Source organism: Prinia subflava, chromosome 4 (assembly GCF_021018805.1).
Source record: "Prinia subflava isolate CZ2003 ecotype Zambia chromosome 4, Cam_Psub_1.2, whole genome shotgun sequence".
Classification (NCBI taxonomy): Eukaryota; Metazoa; Chordata; class Aves; order Passeriformes; family Cisticolidae; genus Prinia; species Prinia subflava.
This window is the reverse complement of record NC_086250.1, coordinates 19,214,622-19,234,971: the sequence shown is the minus strand read 5'-3', so window position 1 is coordinate 19,234,971 and position 20,350 is coordinate 19,214,622. Positions and strand designations below refer to the sequence as shown.

The 20,350-nt window shown below is 40.0% G+C and overlaps 1 protein-coding gene across 1 annotated transcript in view; it reads right to left on the bottom strand.

Annotated features, from left to right (window-relative positions):
- Positions 1–341: 341 nt before the first annotated feature.
- RFX4 (regulatory factor X4) overlaps positions 342–20,350 on the bottom strand; it is a 74,692-nt gene continuing 54,683 nt past the window's right edge. Inside the window, exons 16-19 of the mRNA XM_063394862.1 lie at positions 19,165–19,326; positions 12,853–13,015; positions 10,315–10,453; positions 342–1,732 (exon numbers count right to left, since the gene is read on the bottom strand). Of these exons, the coding sequence (XP_063250932.1) occupies positions 1,460–1,732; positions 10,315–10,453; positions 12,853–13,015; positions 19,165–19,326 (737 nt within the window). The 3' untranslated portion in view covers positions 342–1,459. The remainder of the gene's footprint in view (positions 1,733–10,314; positions 10,454–12,852; positions 13,016–19,164; positions 19,327–20,350) is intronic.

The window sequence follows — 20,350 nt, the reverse complement described above, 5'->3', positions numbered from 1 at the left end:
TCATGATCACCCGCCCATCAGGCAAGTGGAGGTGCATCAGCCATTGGCCATGAGTTGTACCTGTTCTTCAGTCCTTCCTTGGATAAGAACATACATGATGACAGCTAACATTTTTTGAGGGTCTGCAGCTTGTAGAAGTTTTTGTATTTAAGTAAATTTAACTGGCATTTATTTACTTTTACTTTTTTCATTTGGGTATGAAAATCCCTCATATATCTTGCCCAACTGTACAAATAACACTTATGTCCATTTTTGGCATAAACATGGTTATCGTCACACTGGGTGCTATCAAAGATTTTATTTACAAAACAATTACTAAAATGCCTGTTGTCATATTTCCATTTATTTATTTCTTACCCATAGGGTAATAGGTCCACCATAATCGCTTGGTGTGTTTTATAATACAGAAGAAAAAGCTATGTTAATAAAAACTAACAAAAACTCACAAACAGCTACAAATCTGACGGAAAATGTCTAAGAAAAATTCTCCCCAAAATACAATACATTTTTCCACACATACACAGTACAGAATAACTTCAAAGGCACAGCTTTGAATTTTGCTTTTGTAGACGTATAGAGAATTATCACCATGTGAAGGAATTGAGAGAACAGTTTCATACCTGTCAACAGATTATTAAGTGAATAATCATGTTTGCATTTTTATTTTCTTTATATAATTGCTTCATATCATCATATTTAACATATGTGGCTCTGAATCCAATATCTTCCCAATCCCCAAGTCCCTTCTTACCTTGTCATTACTGACCAGAGAAGTTAGATTTTTCCAAATTGTGCAAACTCAACACAAATACATATATAATAAGAACAATAGTCAACTTAAGGCAGTGTATAATTCAATGCTACATGTCTTTTCTTCTCTTTTGTAAAGATCAAACTTACTGGATCAACAGAAAGGTGCATCAATATACAAAGTTAGGTGTAAACTGAAGCCTACAGCAACACATGTCCTTTTAAGGAACCAGACAGAAGATTTGATATGCGTAAGTGATGACTTGGCAGAATGGTTTTTAAGGAATGCATTAAGAGCTTAAAAAACAAACAGATGACGGAGTTTTGCTCAGGGTAAATTTGCTGTCCTTAATTCAAATTATAAATAGGTCCCGTTTCAGTACTTTTTCTTGTAAGACTCATTAACATTTGTCAATAAGAGAGAGGGTAAAAATGGCTCACTCAAGCTGAGAGCACACAGGGTTGGCCCAGAATTAAAAAAGGCACAGATCAGCCCAAAAAGTGGTCTAGAACAGCACAAAAGTATTTTTCGGCTACAGGAACATTCAGTCATACTGGTCTGCAATCTGCCCACCTTAAGAACTACATTTATCTGCCCAGGATCTTTCCCCCTTTCACCTCTCTTGAAGAACATCCATGAAAAGTCCCACACGGCATGAGGTTTTTATAACTCTTCTAAGTGTGCGGGCTTGGCTGATACCAGTCATCTTCATTTAGCCCAGCCTGTGGTGGCTTCCCCATTGATGTAGGCAAAGCCGGGAAAGTGTTGCATGTGCTCGTACTCAGAATTCCTGCGTGTTGTCAGGGGCGTGTACATGTCACTGGAATTCCCGTATCTCGTGGAGTGCATGGAGGAGCTGGTGTAGCAGGAGTTGGCAGCTGGGACCTCTGGCCAGCGTGGAGTCACTGGTGTGGGATGCAGCCTGGGAGTACTGCTCATCAAACAGGGCTCCATTCTTGATGTTGGGCCATTGAAAGGGTACTACAATTTAAAAAAAATTAAATTGAAGAATCATCTGTCACATACTTTGTTTTAAAATAAGTGCTGGTGGTGTCACGATTCTGTGTTTAAAAAAGCCAAAATCATGATAATTAGCAGCTATCCAACAACAAGGTATCATACTGAAGGTGAAATAATCAGATAACCAGGATCTGCTGTTAACCAAAGCTTCAGGGAAAGTTCTGCAAAAGAGTCACTGATTTTAAATATTGAATTTATTTATCAAAGTGCTAGGTGTATCTGGGAGGAGAAAAATTAATTGAATTAATTTAATTTTTTGTCTCTCACTTTTACTCAGAAACTTTACTAAAAATCAGAAAATAAAATGTCCCCACTCTTCTTCACTCAAGTGAATTTTGAGGGAGGAAAGCAAAAGAATATTTCTGGGAAGGTGCTTTGCCTCTAAAGTGTTTACAAGACATCCTGACAGTTTCTGCAGGAAAATGGTGTGGTCTGGCCTCAGAGCCAGCAGCTAATTGGAGAACTTATGGAAAGAGACAGGCAGGAAAAGAATCCTTCTAGTCCCCAGCTGTTCACAGTGGCACTTGGAAACTAGATATCAAAGAAGTGTGACAAACGGCTTCCACTAAGGAAGGACAAGATAGGAAGGAAAACAGAACAGCTTTTGCCCTCTATAGCCACAGGCTGCCCAGGAAGAGAAAGTAAATTGTGCTTATGAGGCCTTGCTTAGCATGTATTTATCTTATTGCCTGTCCTGCAGATGCAGATCATCTGTGTGCTCTGTCTGAGGAACGGCTCTCCCTGTCTTGTCCCTGTTATCCATGTGCATCACAGAGATCGTGAGGATCCCCGTTACTCTTGGCCAGACATGTATCTTCAGAGCTTATACATTTTACATCTTTTACATCTGACCTTTTCTGCAAGAATTTCACATTTAAAATTTTCAAATCCTGGTTGTTTGACACTGTGGTATTTCTTTAACTAGAAAGCTGTCACCGAAGTAGGACTATCACTGCTGATGTATGCAAACCTTGGAAGCTGCATGCCAAAGCTTTCTGTGGCTGCAAAACTCCTTCCTTATATTTTGGAGGCTTGTGGAGAGAACAGCTGGAGTTGGTGTTCCAAGGAGGGAGGTAGCAGAGATTCCCAAGGGGTCTCATTACATTACTGCACTGTGGATGGGCCTGGGGTTAATCAGTTGCATAAGCAACTGTTACATAAGCCCAAGGCAACTGCAGGAGTGTCTCCATGAGCAGTTTGGGCTGTCTCCCTTCGGACCACAGCCAGGAAGGCAGCCCAGCTTTGGCAAATGTATTTGAACAGTTCACAAGCCTCAGGCAGCTCAGAGCCACATGCTGGCCACTCTTAACTAGAGAGGAGAAAAAGAAGACTTTTTGACCAACATACTGTAGTTAATGATTTAGCACATCTCTGTGTGTCCTGGGGAGACAGGCCAGGAGGCAGATGACAGGGAAGACATCAAAGGTATCTAGCCTCTACTTCCCATCCTCACACAGGCTGAATCTCCCTGTGCCATCCCAGCTGCTGAAACAGAGTGCTAAACTGCAGCACCACCCTGGAACCTCGACATTTCAATGCTGTTCTGCTAATCCAGCTGCTGGAATAAGCTGTCTTCGCAACACTGACAACAGGTCTATACGCTATCTAAATTTCCATTTTCACCCTAGAGAAAGGTTTTTTTCGTAGGAAAGTTCAGCAGGGCTTACGTACTGAGTGTAAAAAGCCTTATATTCCTTTGAAGGAGAATCAAGTTTTCAGACTTGGTGACTTTCCAAAAGCTTTTATTGAAGATGAGAACTTCCAGTGATCAGCAGCAATGAAACTCAAGCTTTGAAGCAATATGTGGCCCAAGCTAAACACCTTCTTCTTTGTCTTCAGTATTGTTTTACTTGATGTAAAACAATAAGTTTATGGTCTTTGCCTTTATTAGCCATTGATCTACACTTGAAATCACTGTAGATTCTTGTACTAAAGGGTGTACTTACAACAGGGTTACTCTAGACTTCTGCCAGAATACTCCAGTGATTCTCTCTTGTCTTCTTCCCAGTGAGATAATTGATCTGTTCTGTTGTTAACCATAAGAGAAGTCTTTGCCATCCTGACTCAGTGCAATTTTCCTTTGAGGTTTTGAAACAAAGGTTGTGACTTCCAACAGGGGAATTACTTGCTTTCATATCCCTTACAAATGCCAAGAGAAATCCCTGTCTTCAGCCAGGATAATTTGCTGTTTGAAAATTTGTAGATTACAAAAAGTTTCACCTATCATCAAGAAGAAGAAAATGAACTCCGGGAATATTGCCGTGGGTCTCCTTGTTGTACACAGCACTATGGGGGGAAGCCACATTGTCTTTTTGGTTGTTTGGAACCACAAAACTTGTGCCACTGAGTGAATGAAATCTCAGCTCCCAGAGTGAACTTCAGGATGCACAGGGAAAAGAAAGCTCTTCCTCCTCCAGTGTGCAGCCCAGAGGCCATGCTTAGGCTTGCTGAGAAGGCAGGGGGATGGCTGTGCATGAGGGGACAGGATACAGTGTGCTGCTTTTCCTTTTCATCAAGCACACCCGATGCAGCTGTGTTATGAATGTGTTATGAATGTAAAAAGAGTAATGGCTTGAAAATAACATGCACTCTAAATATCCAGTATTTTACAATAAATTCTGTTATGACTGAATGCAAGATGGAAAGTTTTGTAACGGTAGGTCAGCTAATCGCAAATGACTCAGTGGCTTCTTTTTCCCTACAGTGAAGAGACTATTGAAAGACAATATTTTTAAAGTACTCATTGGCCCCTGCCTGACTATTAACTCACCCAATGAAGCATCTATTCAGCCTTGTTGGAGTGTCCAAAGCAGAGCCATCTGGGCGGATGCCTGCCCATGCTGCCTGAATCACCTTTCACACTCTGCATCCGGTTCAATGAAGAGTGCTTAAGCTGAACTCAAAACACTGGGGCCTAGTGATCTTTGCCAGATATAAAAGCGACATTTGTTGGAGGACTCTTGACAGGAAATTACCATTTTCTGGGTTGACTCACACTTGTTAATACTGCTGCCATTAGACCTAGACAAGAAGTCCTTTAAGCCTGTGAGACTTTGAGCAGATTATTAAGACCTTGCCCAAAAAAGTAAAATTAATTCAATTTCTTTTAGTATTATTTTAGAAAATACAATGTGAAATGATGGCTGAACTTCTGCAGCAAAAGATGGCGAATAATCTCTTTATCCTTATTTTCAACTCACCAACCAATTATACATGGAAGTGAAAGATTTCAATTCCAAAGAGCAAAATATTTTCCTTATGAATGTGGCTCTGACTTTATATTGTATTAGTTCCCACTTTTGCTGAGTGTCGTAAATCAATGTTGCCTGTTAGCCATTACTTTAGGATTAGCAAATAACACATGCCAGAAACTACTGAATTGTGGAGAGCTGGCTATAAATTAATTTCATAAAACATACTTAAATCTTATAAAATGACATAATTGAAGCTATTGATTAATTGCATCTTTATAACCCTTGATCTGATCCTTTTCTCCACAAATTGAACCTTATCAAATCTGGTAATTAAGCTGAGTGAAACTTTGAAGTCCATCTAAGTGATTTTGGTACTTTTGGGAGTGGCATTTGGAGCCTTTGGAAAATGCTATTTGTAATTATCTCAAAAGAAGTTTAGACATCTGTTTCCTGTTGCATTCAATGCATAATTACTTCAATTACATGCTAACAGTCTCGAGGCCCTTATGAAGCCATACAGTTGGGAACAATGACTCTTGCTGCATGGGTGGGATTTGGGCAGTATTTTTGTCTTTCTGTCATTACCAGCTGTTTGATGACAGAGTGGTTATTAGGGAGGGTGTTATTCTTACTGCACTGGTATAGCCATGAGTTTATAATGTGTATATGCTGGAGGATTGAGAACTTTTCCCCATCTTTTTATTTTCCAAAGTAGATGGATGAGCCAGAACAACGTGAATGGACACTAAAGTGTGGGCTCTGTCTGAGAGAAGATTTCCTTGGCTCCCCCACTGTGACAAAAAGAGTTACTACTGTCTTCCAATACTGCTTCTAGCAAATCCTGCTGCAGAGGTATATGAAAGGAAGACATGGTTTAGTGGACTGGCATGCAGTATTTTACAGAAAAACTGAGTAGGGCTGCATGCTGCACCCTGAGAAGTTTTATGAGACCACTGCACTCCCCAGAGCAGTTCAGGAGAGTCAGAGTACAAACACTGCTTTAATTTCCTTTAACTAGGCCCAAACACTGTGCTCTGGGCCTCTGAGAAGTGCAGATCTGAGCTACTGCTTAACAGCAGACAGTACTGCTGCAGCATTTTCCAGAGTGATTTGTTCTGTCCAGACCATGGAAGTAAACTTTGATCTTCATAAATGCAGGTTGAAGGCAGAAAAAAAAATTAAAAATAGATTCATTCTTGTCTTTATGGTAGGACCTGCATGGTACAAAAGGAGCAACATTGCTATGCTACTTCTATGGCTCTCTGTGACATGAGATTGACTGTTTGAGATGGTTGTTCCGTTTTGGAAGTGGCGAAGGAGAAAAGGTAAAATGAGGCTGTGTTTACTGTGGCATCTAGGAGGGATTCTCAGATCTAGGTGGCTGATCCAGCAGCTTCTTGGCTGAGTCCCTTCTGCCTACTCTGAGCTCAGGTTTGCACAGAAAGACTGGAGGGGAGCTCCAGCTCCATCAGGTTCCCTGCTCAGAACAACTAAGAGAACAGGACATTCACACCCTCCCCAGACTACACCGGCTCTGCAGTCCTTCGACAACTCCTGTGCACAGAGCACCTGTCACAACAGAAATTAAAGAGATGATAAAACTTAATTCTGCAAGAGAGATGACAGGGAGGAGGTGAGGAAGGAATGACGCAGACAGACAATGTCTTGAATGGTGAGAGTAGATAAACAAGGAATGGATATTCACTATTCCTTATCACCAAAAAAAATTGCCGTAGGGCACCCAATGCAATTATGAGATAATAGACTTATAATTAACAAGAAAACGAGTGTTTCATGCAAACCCTGACAAAGTCTATATGCACAAAAAGCTCAAAGAAAGGATAAGGGAGAGTGCTTTGCAACAAAAGACAGCATTCCAACTGCTGCTTCCTACTCAGGATATCCCTAGGTTAGCTCTTGCCAAAGGCATCATAGCTCTGCTGGTGAAAGAACCACCTTCTACTTACCCTACTTCCAAGACTCTTCCTCCACACATCTGTTTCTGGTCATTGCTATAGATAAGACCTGGATAGCTGAACCTACAGTGTGATTTACTACAGCTACACGTTGGATACTTACAGTTAAAGAGGTGTATCTTTATATGTTACCAGATATGTTAAAATGTATACTGCTGCAGATTGCTCTAATTATTCTTCCTATTAAAAGTATTAGATTTGAAATTTACAAAGAAAAATTACTGCAGCATGAATTAGTTTGTATCTAAGGAAAAGGTAGAAGTACGTGAATTGAAATATTTTGGATAGCCTGTAAGACAATTAAAACCTGTCCAGCCAGGCTGAATTTTGCAGATAAAAGCTGTGCTCAGAAGTCAGTCAAGGCTACACTGTGGAGGTGGATCAGGTGTGACTCTGTGAAGGTATTGCGACTCTCTGCTAAACTCAGCATAGGTTGATGAGACCTCTCAGAGGCTTTTGGACAGAGTTGTTGCCTATTTTCTACCCTGGCATCTGGGTAGAAAATGCCTAAAACTGCAGAAGCAGATGAAATAAAGAACTGATAAATAAAGTCTAAGTATAGATGTGTTTATGTACACACACACACACTCACTAAGCAGTCCCCTTCTATGTGATGGTGGAGTAGCATCAGAGTACTGTACACACTCCTGGACTATGGCTTAGAGAATTAGGTGGTAACAGGTCAATCTGTAGATAATTTTTTATTTGTCTGCCAGACTCCTGGCCAGTAAGCCAAGACAAGATATGAGCAATCAGGCCTGGAATAACAAGTAAGGAAGTGTTCTGAAAATTATTCACAGATGGTGAAAGAAAAAAATAATCAGATTAAGACCAAGATTTGAACAGACTGTCCCCGTCATCAAAAAGATCAGTGGGAATTAGTCTATAATGCCAGATCCCCAACTGCTCTTTTTGAGAGCTATAAAGTAATAGTTAATAGTAAAAATTAAAATATCTATATCTATGTGACTTCTTCCTCAGCACAGCCTCACTCTAAAGATTCCAATGACAAAATTAAAACTCTTGAAGTAGCTGATAAAACCTGGAGCGTCACACTCTTCCATAGAAAGAGGTTGGATATGATGTTCTTCAAGACCAAAATAGTTATTAATAGCTCAGCTTAAACCTCACCACAATTAGATATCACCTGCTTTGGCTCAGACCCTTGTCTGGGACAAGGGCTCTTCCCGAATCCACGTTTGCAGAGAATTTACCACACACACAGATGTTTGGGCTTTTTTCATAGGAGTTAATCCCTCGACGCTGTCCTAAAGAGGACGATTGAATAGTTGCTAAAGCTGAGCCAAAGTTCTATGTTTGGCCAGAATGTAGATTACAACAAAGAGTTCTTTTGAAAGTTATGGTTAATTCCTCCTCTTCCCAGCTGATTATACTCCCAGAGCTCTGCACATTGCAGCTCCTTTGGTTTCAGTATAGTGGCAGCTGTTGATATATTCATTGTAAATTTGGCTTCCTTTATTTTTATTTTGCAACGTCATGAGTTCTACTGCAACTCCTTGCAACATAGACCCCTCACAAAGACCACTAGAAAAATAAGAGTTCCCTAACATCCTATTGGGGATACCTAACAAACTTTTGTTAAAAGTGGCTAAGAAAGGACTCATTATCAGGGCAGACATTTTAAAGATGCTAACTTAGCTTTTAAAAGACTGTCAACAAATTCTATATCAAACTGTTTAAGACTTTTAGATCATTTTTCTAAAGTAAGGTTCCATTTTGTAGCTCATCTCAATACAGAACAAGCACACTGATAGGGCTTTGTTGGCTGTCTCCTGCTGTGCAATTCCATCTCAGTTTATAAGCAGCATGAGAAAGAACATGCCACATAGAAACTGAAATAATTTTCCTTTAAATTGTGATCATTAAAGTGTAGCTGTTCTTCATGTGTTCAGGACAGCTCAAAGACTAACAAGAGAGGAAAAAATGATCTGACATTTGCTCTTGTAGAGACAGTCTACTACAGCATAAAAGATATCTGCCTGAGTTCAATGTTTGCTACTGCTTGAATACAGTATGTTAAGCAGGATATGAGTAAACGAAAATGTATTGATCTTGATTTGCTTTAGTGTTTCTTGAGATAACAGGGTAAGACTTATACTGAAAAATGAAGGGAAACAAACCTGTCCCAGGACACTGCACTAAAATGTTCATTCACTTTCCTGCTGAAGATAGAGCAGCTGCAAAAACCCTCAGACAAAGCTGGACACCTCATGTAGTCTGCCAGACCAAGTGCTACACAAATGGGTGAGAAGTTGTAGCTTGTCCTTTCCATAAGCCAGAGAGCCATTGTTGAGCTGCTCCAAATGAGCATCTTGGGTTTGTACAGATCTCAAAAAGCTTTAAACAGATCAATACTGTGATTCTTACCTTACAGCTAAGGAAAATGAAGCATAAAAAGCAGGAACTACTCCTCTAAGGTCATGTGGCAGACTGATTCCAAAGAGCAGAATGAGATGCAGCTTTTGTGTGCTCAGTTTCAAAACACTACCAAACTGACATCTTTGCATCTGGTATGAAACTGTTGCAGCCCAGTGATGATAGTTCAGCATGGCAGCCCCTGATACACTTTTATAAATTTCCAGAAAAGGGTAAGTGGTGCCATGTGGGTGGAATACCCCAACGCCATCACCTCCTCCCTGTATCTGCCCGTTGCTAATCTTCCAGCAGAGCCCAGAGAGCAGCTGCTTACGCTGAGGAGGCACCAGCTGCATGAGGCACTAAAGCCCTCCGACAGCGGCACTGCTTTGGAACTCTTGCCAGACCTGATCTTCACACCTAATCTGTGCTGGCTCCTACTGGCTCAGTTTTGTGAGGTGGAAGAGTTACTGATATATTTCTCAGCATTGTAGTAGGAGACTATAGGATACAACTTAAACAACCTCTGCAGTGGTGTCCTGAAGTTATTCAAACTGTATGCAGAACTCACTGCTTCGGCAAATTCCTAAACATGGGTATCCTCAAAAGCAGAGACCCCGCAAGAATTCATTATGGCCTCTTCAGCTAAATGAAAACACTTCTATTTCTTCTTAGGGATCTCTTCCTGTTCCCAACACCTAAGAATCATACAATAGTTATATTCGTTTTTGCTTTAGCTACTCCTTAGAACAGAAACACTTTCCATGATCCAGAAGGTTGGATTTTAGAGTTAAGACTTTATACTGACAATCTAAAGCTACTTCTGACCTCCACTAAAATTAATAAATACCTAGGTAATATTAGAAAATAAAAAAAAATAGAAGCCATCAATATCTAGACAGCTTATTGATTCAGACAGCTAATATGCTGTTAAATTTACAAACTGAATAATTTTAAATGTTATAGCAACTATCATTGAGTAATAAATGCAGATTACCTGTGAAGAGCTTCTGTGGTAAGCTGAGTAGTGAAGTGGTCCAGAAATAGCAGTATCATGTGGTAAGGATGGATACTGACTCTGCATGGGATGGGGATGCTGGTTGCCGTAGCTACCATAGTTGTAACTTCCTGTATATCTGAAATACATCAAAAACCACTTTTAGTATGCACAATAATTTATTCCCACTAATCATTCCACAGCTTTTATGAAACATACCATTGTTTTTGGGTTTTGGTGTTTTGGGGTTTTTTTAATAGGAGGATGATATTTTAAATCTTTTTCAAAAATACATTTTCCAGCTCAGATAGGAAGCAAGTGCCATGAGTGAAAGTGTGTCCAGCACAACATCAAATTGAGAGATCCAGCATGTTTCTGTGACTAATTTTAAACTGCAGACTCGGCTCTGCACTTTCTGAGAAGGAGTCTTTCCCTTTTATTATTATCTAATGCCATGTTCCCAGTAAATTACTATCCAGGCTGAGGAAGTATGGTAAGCCCTGACTTGAAGAACTACAATGAGTTCAGCTATCTCCTTGTACTGCAGTCAGATGTTCCTTTTTTGGGAGGGAGAGAAATTAATTTGTTTGAATCTCAAGCATACAATTTTCAGCTTTAGTGCAGCCAACTCAATGGAAGAGTGGGATGTGAGGCTGGAGAACCTGTCTACTTTCTTTATTGAATCCCAACCTCCTGTCTAGGGACATCCTGAGGCAAAGGAGGGAGCCATTTCCTTAGCTATTGAGTCAGTGTTTGTTGGCCTGGCCACCATTGTTTGGACCATTCACTCGCAGAAGATGCATGAACACTTTCTGCAATCTCCCCATTTTTGTGAACATCTGGTTATTGTTGTCTTTAAGAAAAGCTGATTCACCTATCTTAGAATGTTTCAAAATCGCCATAATCCAACACCAGAGGCAAGAGATTCCTGCAGAAACAACAAATTCTCATATATAGAGACACATATATATAACATAGACCCTGCCTTACTGTGGTCTGTTCCAAGTCTGGAATACTCTTAGCTCCTGAACCTCTGTGCTGCTCTATTTCTGTCTCCATCTAACAGTCGTATTTCTGGATAACAGAGATGTTCCCTTTCTCCTTATCCAGGTTTTCCCAGTAAGGGCTTAGCAGTGACATTCAAACAGGTATCTAAACCTGATCACATCCAGCATGGAAGAAGATACAGGATTCTAATTTATCTACTGATACCCTTCCAAACTGTTTAGAGTCTTTCACACAGGGAAAGCACTTCTGCAAAGTTAATGAGTTTGGAACAAGACTGAGGAACACAGTAAAACCTTTTGAACCCCTTGCATCATAGCAGCACCTGGGCATTTGCTGATCTTGCTATATTGTCTATTCCTTCTCTACCAAATAGCTTGTGATTGTTTTTTTTAGTTATGGACATCTGTGAGTTATGCACTGAATCAGATGAGGATGGCACAGAAGAAGTGTTGCTTAATGAAAACAGCACTGGGAGCTTTAGCAAGTGTCTGAAGTTTTCCCAGATGAAATAATGTTACATAAATTTATACCTGTAATTATTTTAATTGAGAGCCTTGAGCAAATTTTGGTGATGGAGAATATTAGAGTGATCTTATGGTGATACTTTGTCTATATCTTCAAACTGTGGACATTTTTTCATCTGCGGGTTAACAGCAGTCATTGAATCACTGAGGTTGGAAGGGGCCTGTGGAGTTTATCTAGTCTAAGCCCCCTGCTCAAAGCAGGGTCCATGAGAGCAGCCTGCCAAGGATTGTGTCCAGCTGGAGTCTGTACATCAGCAGGGGTGGAGACTCCATAGCTTTTCTGGGCAACCTGCCCCAGTGTTTGATCACACTTACAGTAGAACCAGGGTTTTGTTAATTTATGTTTAAACAGAATTTCTTGTACTTCTATTTGTGCTTGTCCTGTCATTAAATACCACTGAAAAGAACCTGTCTCTGTCTTCTTTACTCCCCCAGCAGGTATTTATACGCACTGATAAGACCCTCCCTGAACCCCCTCTGCCTGATGCTAAATAACCTCAGCTCTCTCAGCCTCTCTTTGTATGTCAGCTAATCCAGTCCCACAACTGTCATCAAAGTGGCCCTTTTCTGGACTTACTCCATTATGCCTGGGTCTGTCTGGTACAGGGGAGCACAGAATTGGATCCAGATTTGGTCTCAGCAATGCTGAGCAAGAGAGAAGGATCACCTCTCCTGACACATGGTGTAATAGGTTTGTTCTCTGGGCACATCTAGTTTTTTCAAACATGGCACAGGAAAACAGGAATCAGAGAAGAAATCTACTTAAGCCTTCTCTTTTAGAAAATATCCTCCAGGCCTACTGTGGTTTTGAATAGAATTAAATGAGATTATAAAACTAAGACATAATGTAATTATAGAATACCAACAACAGCCAAAGAATTATGATACCAGCATCTTTGCAATACAGACTTAATTACATCAAGAAACAGCTTGTACTGTGTTTCAAAAAACCACCTAAGCAGAAGTTCATCCAAATCCACCAAAAACCCTCTGAGAAGTGCCTTACCCGTGCTCTTCTCTGTGGGGATAAACAGGTATCCGGTGTGTGACGGACGATGAGGGGACGTGTGGGCTCCTCATGCAGGGCAGCTGTTGGGAGTTCTCAGCAGGTGACCCAGCAGCTGTTGTCACAGTGTAGGTGAGTGACCATGTGTAGGATTGCATAGCCCCTGCAGGCAGGGAGGAGCCAAAGGAACACAGTTAGCACGGGCTGTCATCCACAGAGGTGCCATGCCTTGAGACAGTTATGGGAAAACCACCGAACAGGCAACGATCACGGAAAGTGCACTGACCAAAGTGAGCACACCAGTCGTATCTGAGGCATAAATATCAACACATACAGGTCATTTGGAGCATGCAAGGATCCAGAAGAATGAAACATTTCTGGAATGGCTCACACAGTGGACTTCCAGTGTGGTGTTGAGATAATTTTGCAGAAAAACCCAAAACACTGAAATAGGACTTAGAAATCGAAGAACACCAGTGCTATAATTTCTCAGGTATGATGCGCCAAACCCTGAGGTATTTCTCACACAGAGAGGGCTGCAGAGAGAGCTTCTCAGCTCTTGGGCCTATACTGAGGCAGGAGGTGTGATCAGAACTATGAAGGATTAGAAAAAAGAATGAATGTTATGCAAATAAATGTCGTGAATCCTTTTGCAGTTTGTACCTGTTCCACCTAACTAGGTACCAGCCCTTGTAGTGGCAACACTACAAAGATCCCCAAATTATGACCAGTAGATAGACAGAAATAGCCTAGTCATTTCCTTCCTGCAAATAAGGTTTCTTTCTTTTTTTTAGTGGCAGCAGAGACTGGACTTAATTTATTTTTGTCATGTAGAGCATTTGTGGGAAGAGCAAAGCAAAGAAGTGGGTTTTTCATTTTGCTTGGAAGGTGCTGAGTTTTTTAATCATCCTGATCCCTTCCAGGCAGGAACTCCAGTTTCATGAGCCAGCTGCTGAGAAACCTTTGTCCTTTGCACACACCCCTTTCACTCAGAAGGCTGACAGATCTATTGTTCCAGTATAACATAGCTCTTGCTGGAGGTCATGACCATACTGGCTGAGATTACCCTGCAAATGAGGACCAGAACACTGAATTTAACCCAATAAGAACACTGGTTTGGGGGGCTCTGGGCACTCTTGACTCTTTTTCTTCAGCTAAAAGGAATTGCAGGAGGTGACTCAGTTTTTTTCAGTATGGATTCTAGGACTTCCTGTAGCATGAAAGGGCTTAATTCAGAGGGGGACGTGATTGTAGTCCCAGGTCTGTGTCCCCTCCATGGCTTTGGGAAATGAAAAGCCTATTTCAAATGTGCATGATTTTCTTCAGGTGTATGTGATTTTATATGGCAAAATCAGGCAATTTTTTTTGTGGGAAATGCTTAGTTCTGCAACTGAGTGAAGGCATTCTGAGGTTTTCAAGGTAAGTCCAACTTGAAATACTTCAGCAGGGTGTGATTTGGTGCTCTTACAACAGAAATCCTTGGATGTGTTATGGCCATGAGTATTTGTGATAGGTCTGTTTTCACATGCCTGCATTTGCTGCCACTGACTCTTGAATTTTCTGTCTTCATCTCTTCCCGGTGTAGAGGACCACTGAGATCCCAAAGACCCCAAAAAAATCTCACTTCTCTTGACATGGACAAATAAACATTCATGGTTCCTTGACTTGGGAAAATGTTTAAGGAAACCTGCCTTTACTAAAAAATACAGTTTAGATGGAAGGGACCAGAAGTACTCATGCAGTTACCAAATAGCTTCATTTGAAAACAAAAGAGTTTTGAAAATATCAACAACTTGTCTACAGAATATTTTAATGAAACATTTCAATTTCAAAAGGTCAACATATTTTCCCAGTGTTATCTTCCAAAAGAAAATTTGCAATGTTCTTTCAAAACAGGCCTAAATGCAAAAGGAAAAAACAAAGAGAAAAGAAAGGACAAAGAGGGTGAAAAACCCCAAATACTTATTTTTAGGTAACTTATTGTTTGGCAATTTTTTTCCACTTTTTCACTTCACTATAAAACAAAAGTTTTACTTTGACCTGATATTATTTTTTCCATCAAAAAATTAGCCATTGATCCAAAAAATCTCATTATCTTCCTAGTCTAATAAGAAGTAATAATAACAGAGCCAAAAGACCCTTTGCATTTTATAAAATATAGTGATTTGACTGGCCTCAGATATCGTGACAATCTCCTTTTCTTTTTTACAAAATATAGTAGGGATCTTATCTGATGAAAATGAGTGAGTCCAGGACAGCAAGTTGTTTCATGTGCTCCCTGTGGGAAGTCAAATTCCTTGGATGAGAGATGCCACTCCTGGTATTCAAATCTAACTGCAGCCACCTCAGTTCAACTTTAAAATAAATGGTTGGAGAGTAACAAGCTTTGTACTTGTCCAGATGTCACAGAAACAAATGTAGAAAGTAGGACTTGCACTGGGAGAGCTGTGAATACCTTTGTTTAATTCTCCTAACCAAGAATTGTCTGAGGTACTACAGAACAGTACCTCACACAGCTGCTCGAAGGAATCCTCCCTTTCTTTTACAGGTTAGAGTTTAGAAACAAAAGTATGTTGGGTTTTACTCTAGATTTACAGAATGACAGAAAGCAGTGCAAATATTTTTTTCCAGAATGTTCTGAGGAACTTAGAGTTGCCTCACTTCTCTTTGCCTTTGTGGAAAGGATGCTATTATTTTCAGTGACCTAATTACAAAGACAGGGAGGAAGGATGAAAGATGACAACAGATTTGCAGACTGTGTGTAAGAATGTATGAGCTCAACCAGGATAATGCCAATGTTGTGGTGGAATGAGTTAAGTGGGAAAGGTTTTCATAGTTAGCTTTCTAATGCCTGCCTAGGTTCCAGTCCTTTATGATTAATTTCTTCAGCTTTGCAGCATTGAACTCCAAGAGATGAAGTCTCTTTTAGATATGACTGAACTCAACTGAACTGCTTTTTTGAAATAAGCAAAAACAATAGTGATTGAGCAACGATTTGCTCTGCTTTGTGTTCTGAACATGCAGGGTTTGATTAAAATAGGGAAATTCATTTATTATCACTCCTTTTTTCCTTTTTCATAAAAAAAAAAAGTGATTTTTGAGGATACTAACCAAGAGGCCATCTGATCTGTAGGGGAGCCAAATATAAATGGAACTGCTATTAGTCCTACAACAGCCCTGTTGTCATTGATATCAACACACACCAGTGCAGAAGAATCCCAGAAGATTCTTCACGATGCTGCATTTTGTATCTGCTTTAGCCTGGAGCAAACGACCACCACGACACAGTGAGACACTCCCAGCACTGTGCATTGAGTCTGATAGTCAGCAGTACTGTCAACCACAAGCAGTCAGCAATCTGGAGTCAGGTCCCCGTTCTGTCCCCACATGACAAACAGATCACTTTACCTATAAAGCTTTAGACAAACACAAGCCCTTCCATTTGAAGGGAAGAATTGCCTTTTGAAATTGAAACCTTTGAGTTTTGCACTCTACTATGAGAATTAAATTCTGATTGTTGAGCAAGAGCTGATCTTCTCAAATACTCTTATGGGTCCAAGAGCTGAAGCTTTAGGAAAAGAACCAAAAATTTGTTCTACTCATACACACAGATATGAGAGGTGCTAGATCTGCACCAGTATTCCCAGAACTTTAATACCAAGCCCAGACTTGGAAGAACAGTGGCTTTTAATGACCACTGCTGATCTGACGACTTATTTCATGGATAGTTATCTTAAAACTGAACAGCAAACTCAGTATTTTACTAAGATATTAGGAGCTAACAATTTAGAGTTCATTTTGGGTTGTCTAAAAACAATTGCATTGGCAAATGAGTAATCCCAGCTTTAAGAGGGGCTTTAAGAGGCAACAGCATAGTCAGCCATATAGCTATCACTTTTATTACAATATTGTTGCAGTTTGAGCAATCATTAATCTGGCCTTTGTGATTTAGAAAGGATGGAGGCTAATTAGCCTTTTAACTGTATAACCTAACAAAAAGTTTTAAATAAAATGTTACTGGTGCCACAACAGATGCCAGAGCGTGATACATAGGATTTCCCTTTCTTTGGCTCAGTATCATGGCATTGCAAAAGTTTAATTTGCTGGTTTTGTACCTACCACTGACTGAAGGCAAAAAGGTTAAAATACAAGTTTAATAGTTAACTTTTATTGCTAATGCCACAAGCAAGAAAGAGTTAATGATGCCCTAAACTGGGGAACTGAGAGCTAATGGTGACCAATAGAACCAGTTCTCAAGATCTGCAAAGCATTTGTAGAATTTTACATTTATCTCCTAAAAGACCCATAAGGAAATCAATAGTGTGTTCTTTCCAGAATAGAGGTTCCTGTTTCAAAATATTCTATGTAATGGTATAGATCTGTGTAAAGTAGTTTGAGTGTATGTAATACGTCTTCAGGACTCCTATTTTAAAGTGTAGCAATTTCCTTTAGCTGAGACACAGTTGTTATTTTGTGTTGCTTTAAGTGAATAAACACTGTATTCCTCCCTGTAATGGTTAGCAAACTAAAAACCAAACTAAAACTAGTCCATCTACATGATGAACATGGGAAGCAGAGGTATTACTAATTGTTCAAATTAAGAAAAAAGAAATAGCTACATATTCATATTTAATGTTAACCAGAGCATTGCTTGCGTTGGCAAATTTGGCTTGTGCAAGACAAAGATGATTTTCACATACTCAAAAGTGAGACTGCACCAGACCATAAGAATAAAATACAATTCGACCAAATGAAAGCCTTTAAAACAACCTAAAAATGAAAAGCTGAGAAAAAAGAACTAAAATAATCAGAAATAGCTTTCTTGGGTAAAAAGGTATAGTATGGGAACAATTGTGGTATTTCAGTACTTGGAGGGAAAGATGGAAAGGGACTTCTTACAAGGACCTGTAGTGACAGGACAAGGGCAAAAGGCTTTTGGTTAACTGTTATATGACAGTCACATGGAGTTACTGTATCTGCAGCCCCAACACAAGTCCCTCAGGCCTCCATTCCAGCCAGTGGCCCTGGAGAACACACAGTTTCCTCATTTTCAGTCTTTTATTTCTGTGTACAGCCCTGCATCAGTCTAAGTTTTGGTTCTGGCATCCCACAATTCCTACAGGTCAAGTTCCACACAACATCAATGTTTCAACAAGAGTCAAAGATCCTCACCACCTCCACTGTCACCTGGACTGAGGCCGTGTGGTAGCCTACCCTGTCTAGGAATCATCTGTCTCTTGTCTAATTTTCCTGAGGGGTAAGAACTTCCTGTTTCCCTCCTAACTATTGTATTGCCTCCAACAGTGAAAAATCTCAAGTTGTGATGTAGGGACAAATATTTTTAAATCTCTTTCCAGCACAACACGCATTGTGCTTCCCCGTGGCGCTTTTGAAAACATGAAAAACATCTTTCAGAAAGATTTATTAGTTCTTTAGCCACTGCCAAATTCTCTAGTGTGGTAAATCATCACTTTATGACATTTTTCAAGAAGATTTTGTAACTTTTCTAGAACATCACAAAAGTGATAGTTTCCACATTCTGATTGTTCATCCTATTCAATGAGGAGCAGCAAAGGTGAAATGTCATCTGAAAGTCACTCACACTTCTGCCTTTCTTTCCAAGAATAAGAGAACACTGTCTTTTGATCATACAGACAGATTGTCCTGCTCACATCCAAAAGGTAATGAGTTTTGCTCTAGAGCACAGAGGATGTTGGCCATTTGTGCAGCCCAAACAAGGAGCTAGTTTTATGCTTATTGTTTTCTGTCAATCCTACCCACAAGTTTAAGCTGTCCCTTAAGTGCAGATTTTTTAAATTTGTGGGCCCACCAGAAGGCAACAACCTTATCTGTTACCATAATAGAGTACAACACTGAAAATAGGCTTCAAACATGTAATTCCTAATCTCTAACATTGATTGATGAAAGTTATCAGCAATGTGTAAAAGATTCCCAAGAGAAACTTGCACAGCTATTTAAGCATATTTGGGTGTTAAATATGTTGAAAGAGACCCATCTCCCACTTTACCAGCTAGGAATTCCTAAACCACTAGTTATTTGGGATTTTGCAAACCTCAATAAATTGGAAATATTTGGCACACTTCCTTCAGGCATATAAAACATCCAAACATCAGATCCTTTTCCTGGTAGGCTGCATATCATATGTGGATACGGTGAGAACAGATTTCTTGGATGGCTTGGAAAGGCTTCTTATATCTTGCAAGCCAGTACATCATGCTCTGAGGCTCAATTTTAGGAGACCAAGCGTAAAAGCCACCTTCAAGCAGATTTATCTGCCAGAAGCCAACCCACCTGTAGTAGCTGTTATGCCACCATACTCTGGGGACTGGTTGCTGATGGGTGATGGGGCAGAGGGCACTTCCACAGAGGTGGCAGATTTAGCTGGGGAGAACGGTGCTGGGGAAGGAGTTGGAGCAGCTGGTTCACTCAGAATAATTTCTTCTCGTATTTCTGCTGCAGAATGAGAGAAAACCCATCAAACATAGCTAAAGGCAGAGTCAAGGAACACTGAGAAACTTAAAAAAAATAATGTAAGCAGTTAGGTTCTGTATAGTGTATTTCAAGAAATACAGAGCAGGAACCACAAATCTTTGAAATAAGTACTTCTAGAACATTTACCATTACAACCTTCAGTGTACCTTCAGAAGACCTCTTAAAGGAAAGTGATATTTTTCCTGTTGCATAGGCAGGAAACTGGTGCATAGACAGCTTAAGTGTTCTACTCCTATAATGTACTATTACATATCTAAAATGAAGAGTCCAGTCTGAGTTAGACATTCCAACACCTTCTAGGAAGAAATAGGAGTCTCCAGGAGCATTCCTGTGGCTTTGGGCCATGATATTCTTTCTTTCTTGACTAGAAAAGGAGAATATTCTGGATAGTTTTAGCTGCTAAAGGTATGTGGAAAATATGCAAGAATAAGCAACTTGTTCCTCAAAACCCCAAGAGGCTGGGGCAGGGCAATGAATTAAATTCAAAGCTTTCACCATACAGGAGATAGTACCTTAATCACTGAAATGTTTTTCTTCCCATAAATCTCCAGGGCAATAAATTAAGCCACAGCTAAAATGGAGAATGAAACTTTCAATGGTGAGAGGTTTAATTTGCCAAAATTAATGTGAGACGCAAGTAAGAAAGATCACTGAGGACCTCTCATTACAAGGAGTTGACCAGAGTAGGAAAATTAAAGGCAATTCCTGCTTGCTTCTGTTCTGGCAAGGCAGTGTGGACTCAACCTGCTTCTGTACAGGCACTCAGAACATAAGTGTACCAGAAACAACAGCTTTGCCATGTGTCTTTTCTCATTCATGCTATCTCTTCCTCTTATTTACACTGGTAGAAATCCACTGATATCAGTAAACAAATAACACCAAGTTCAGTGAAATTCAATTCTTTCAATTAGAAAGATTAACTAACATAAAAGGTTCAGTAAAAAAATTTCTTACTGGAACACCAAGTGAGTGCTTAGGAATGGAG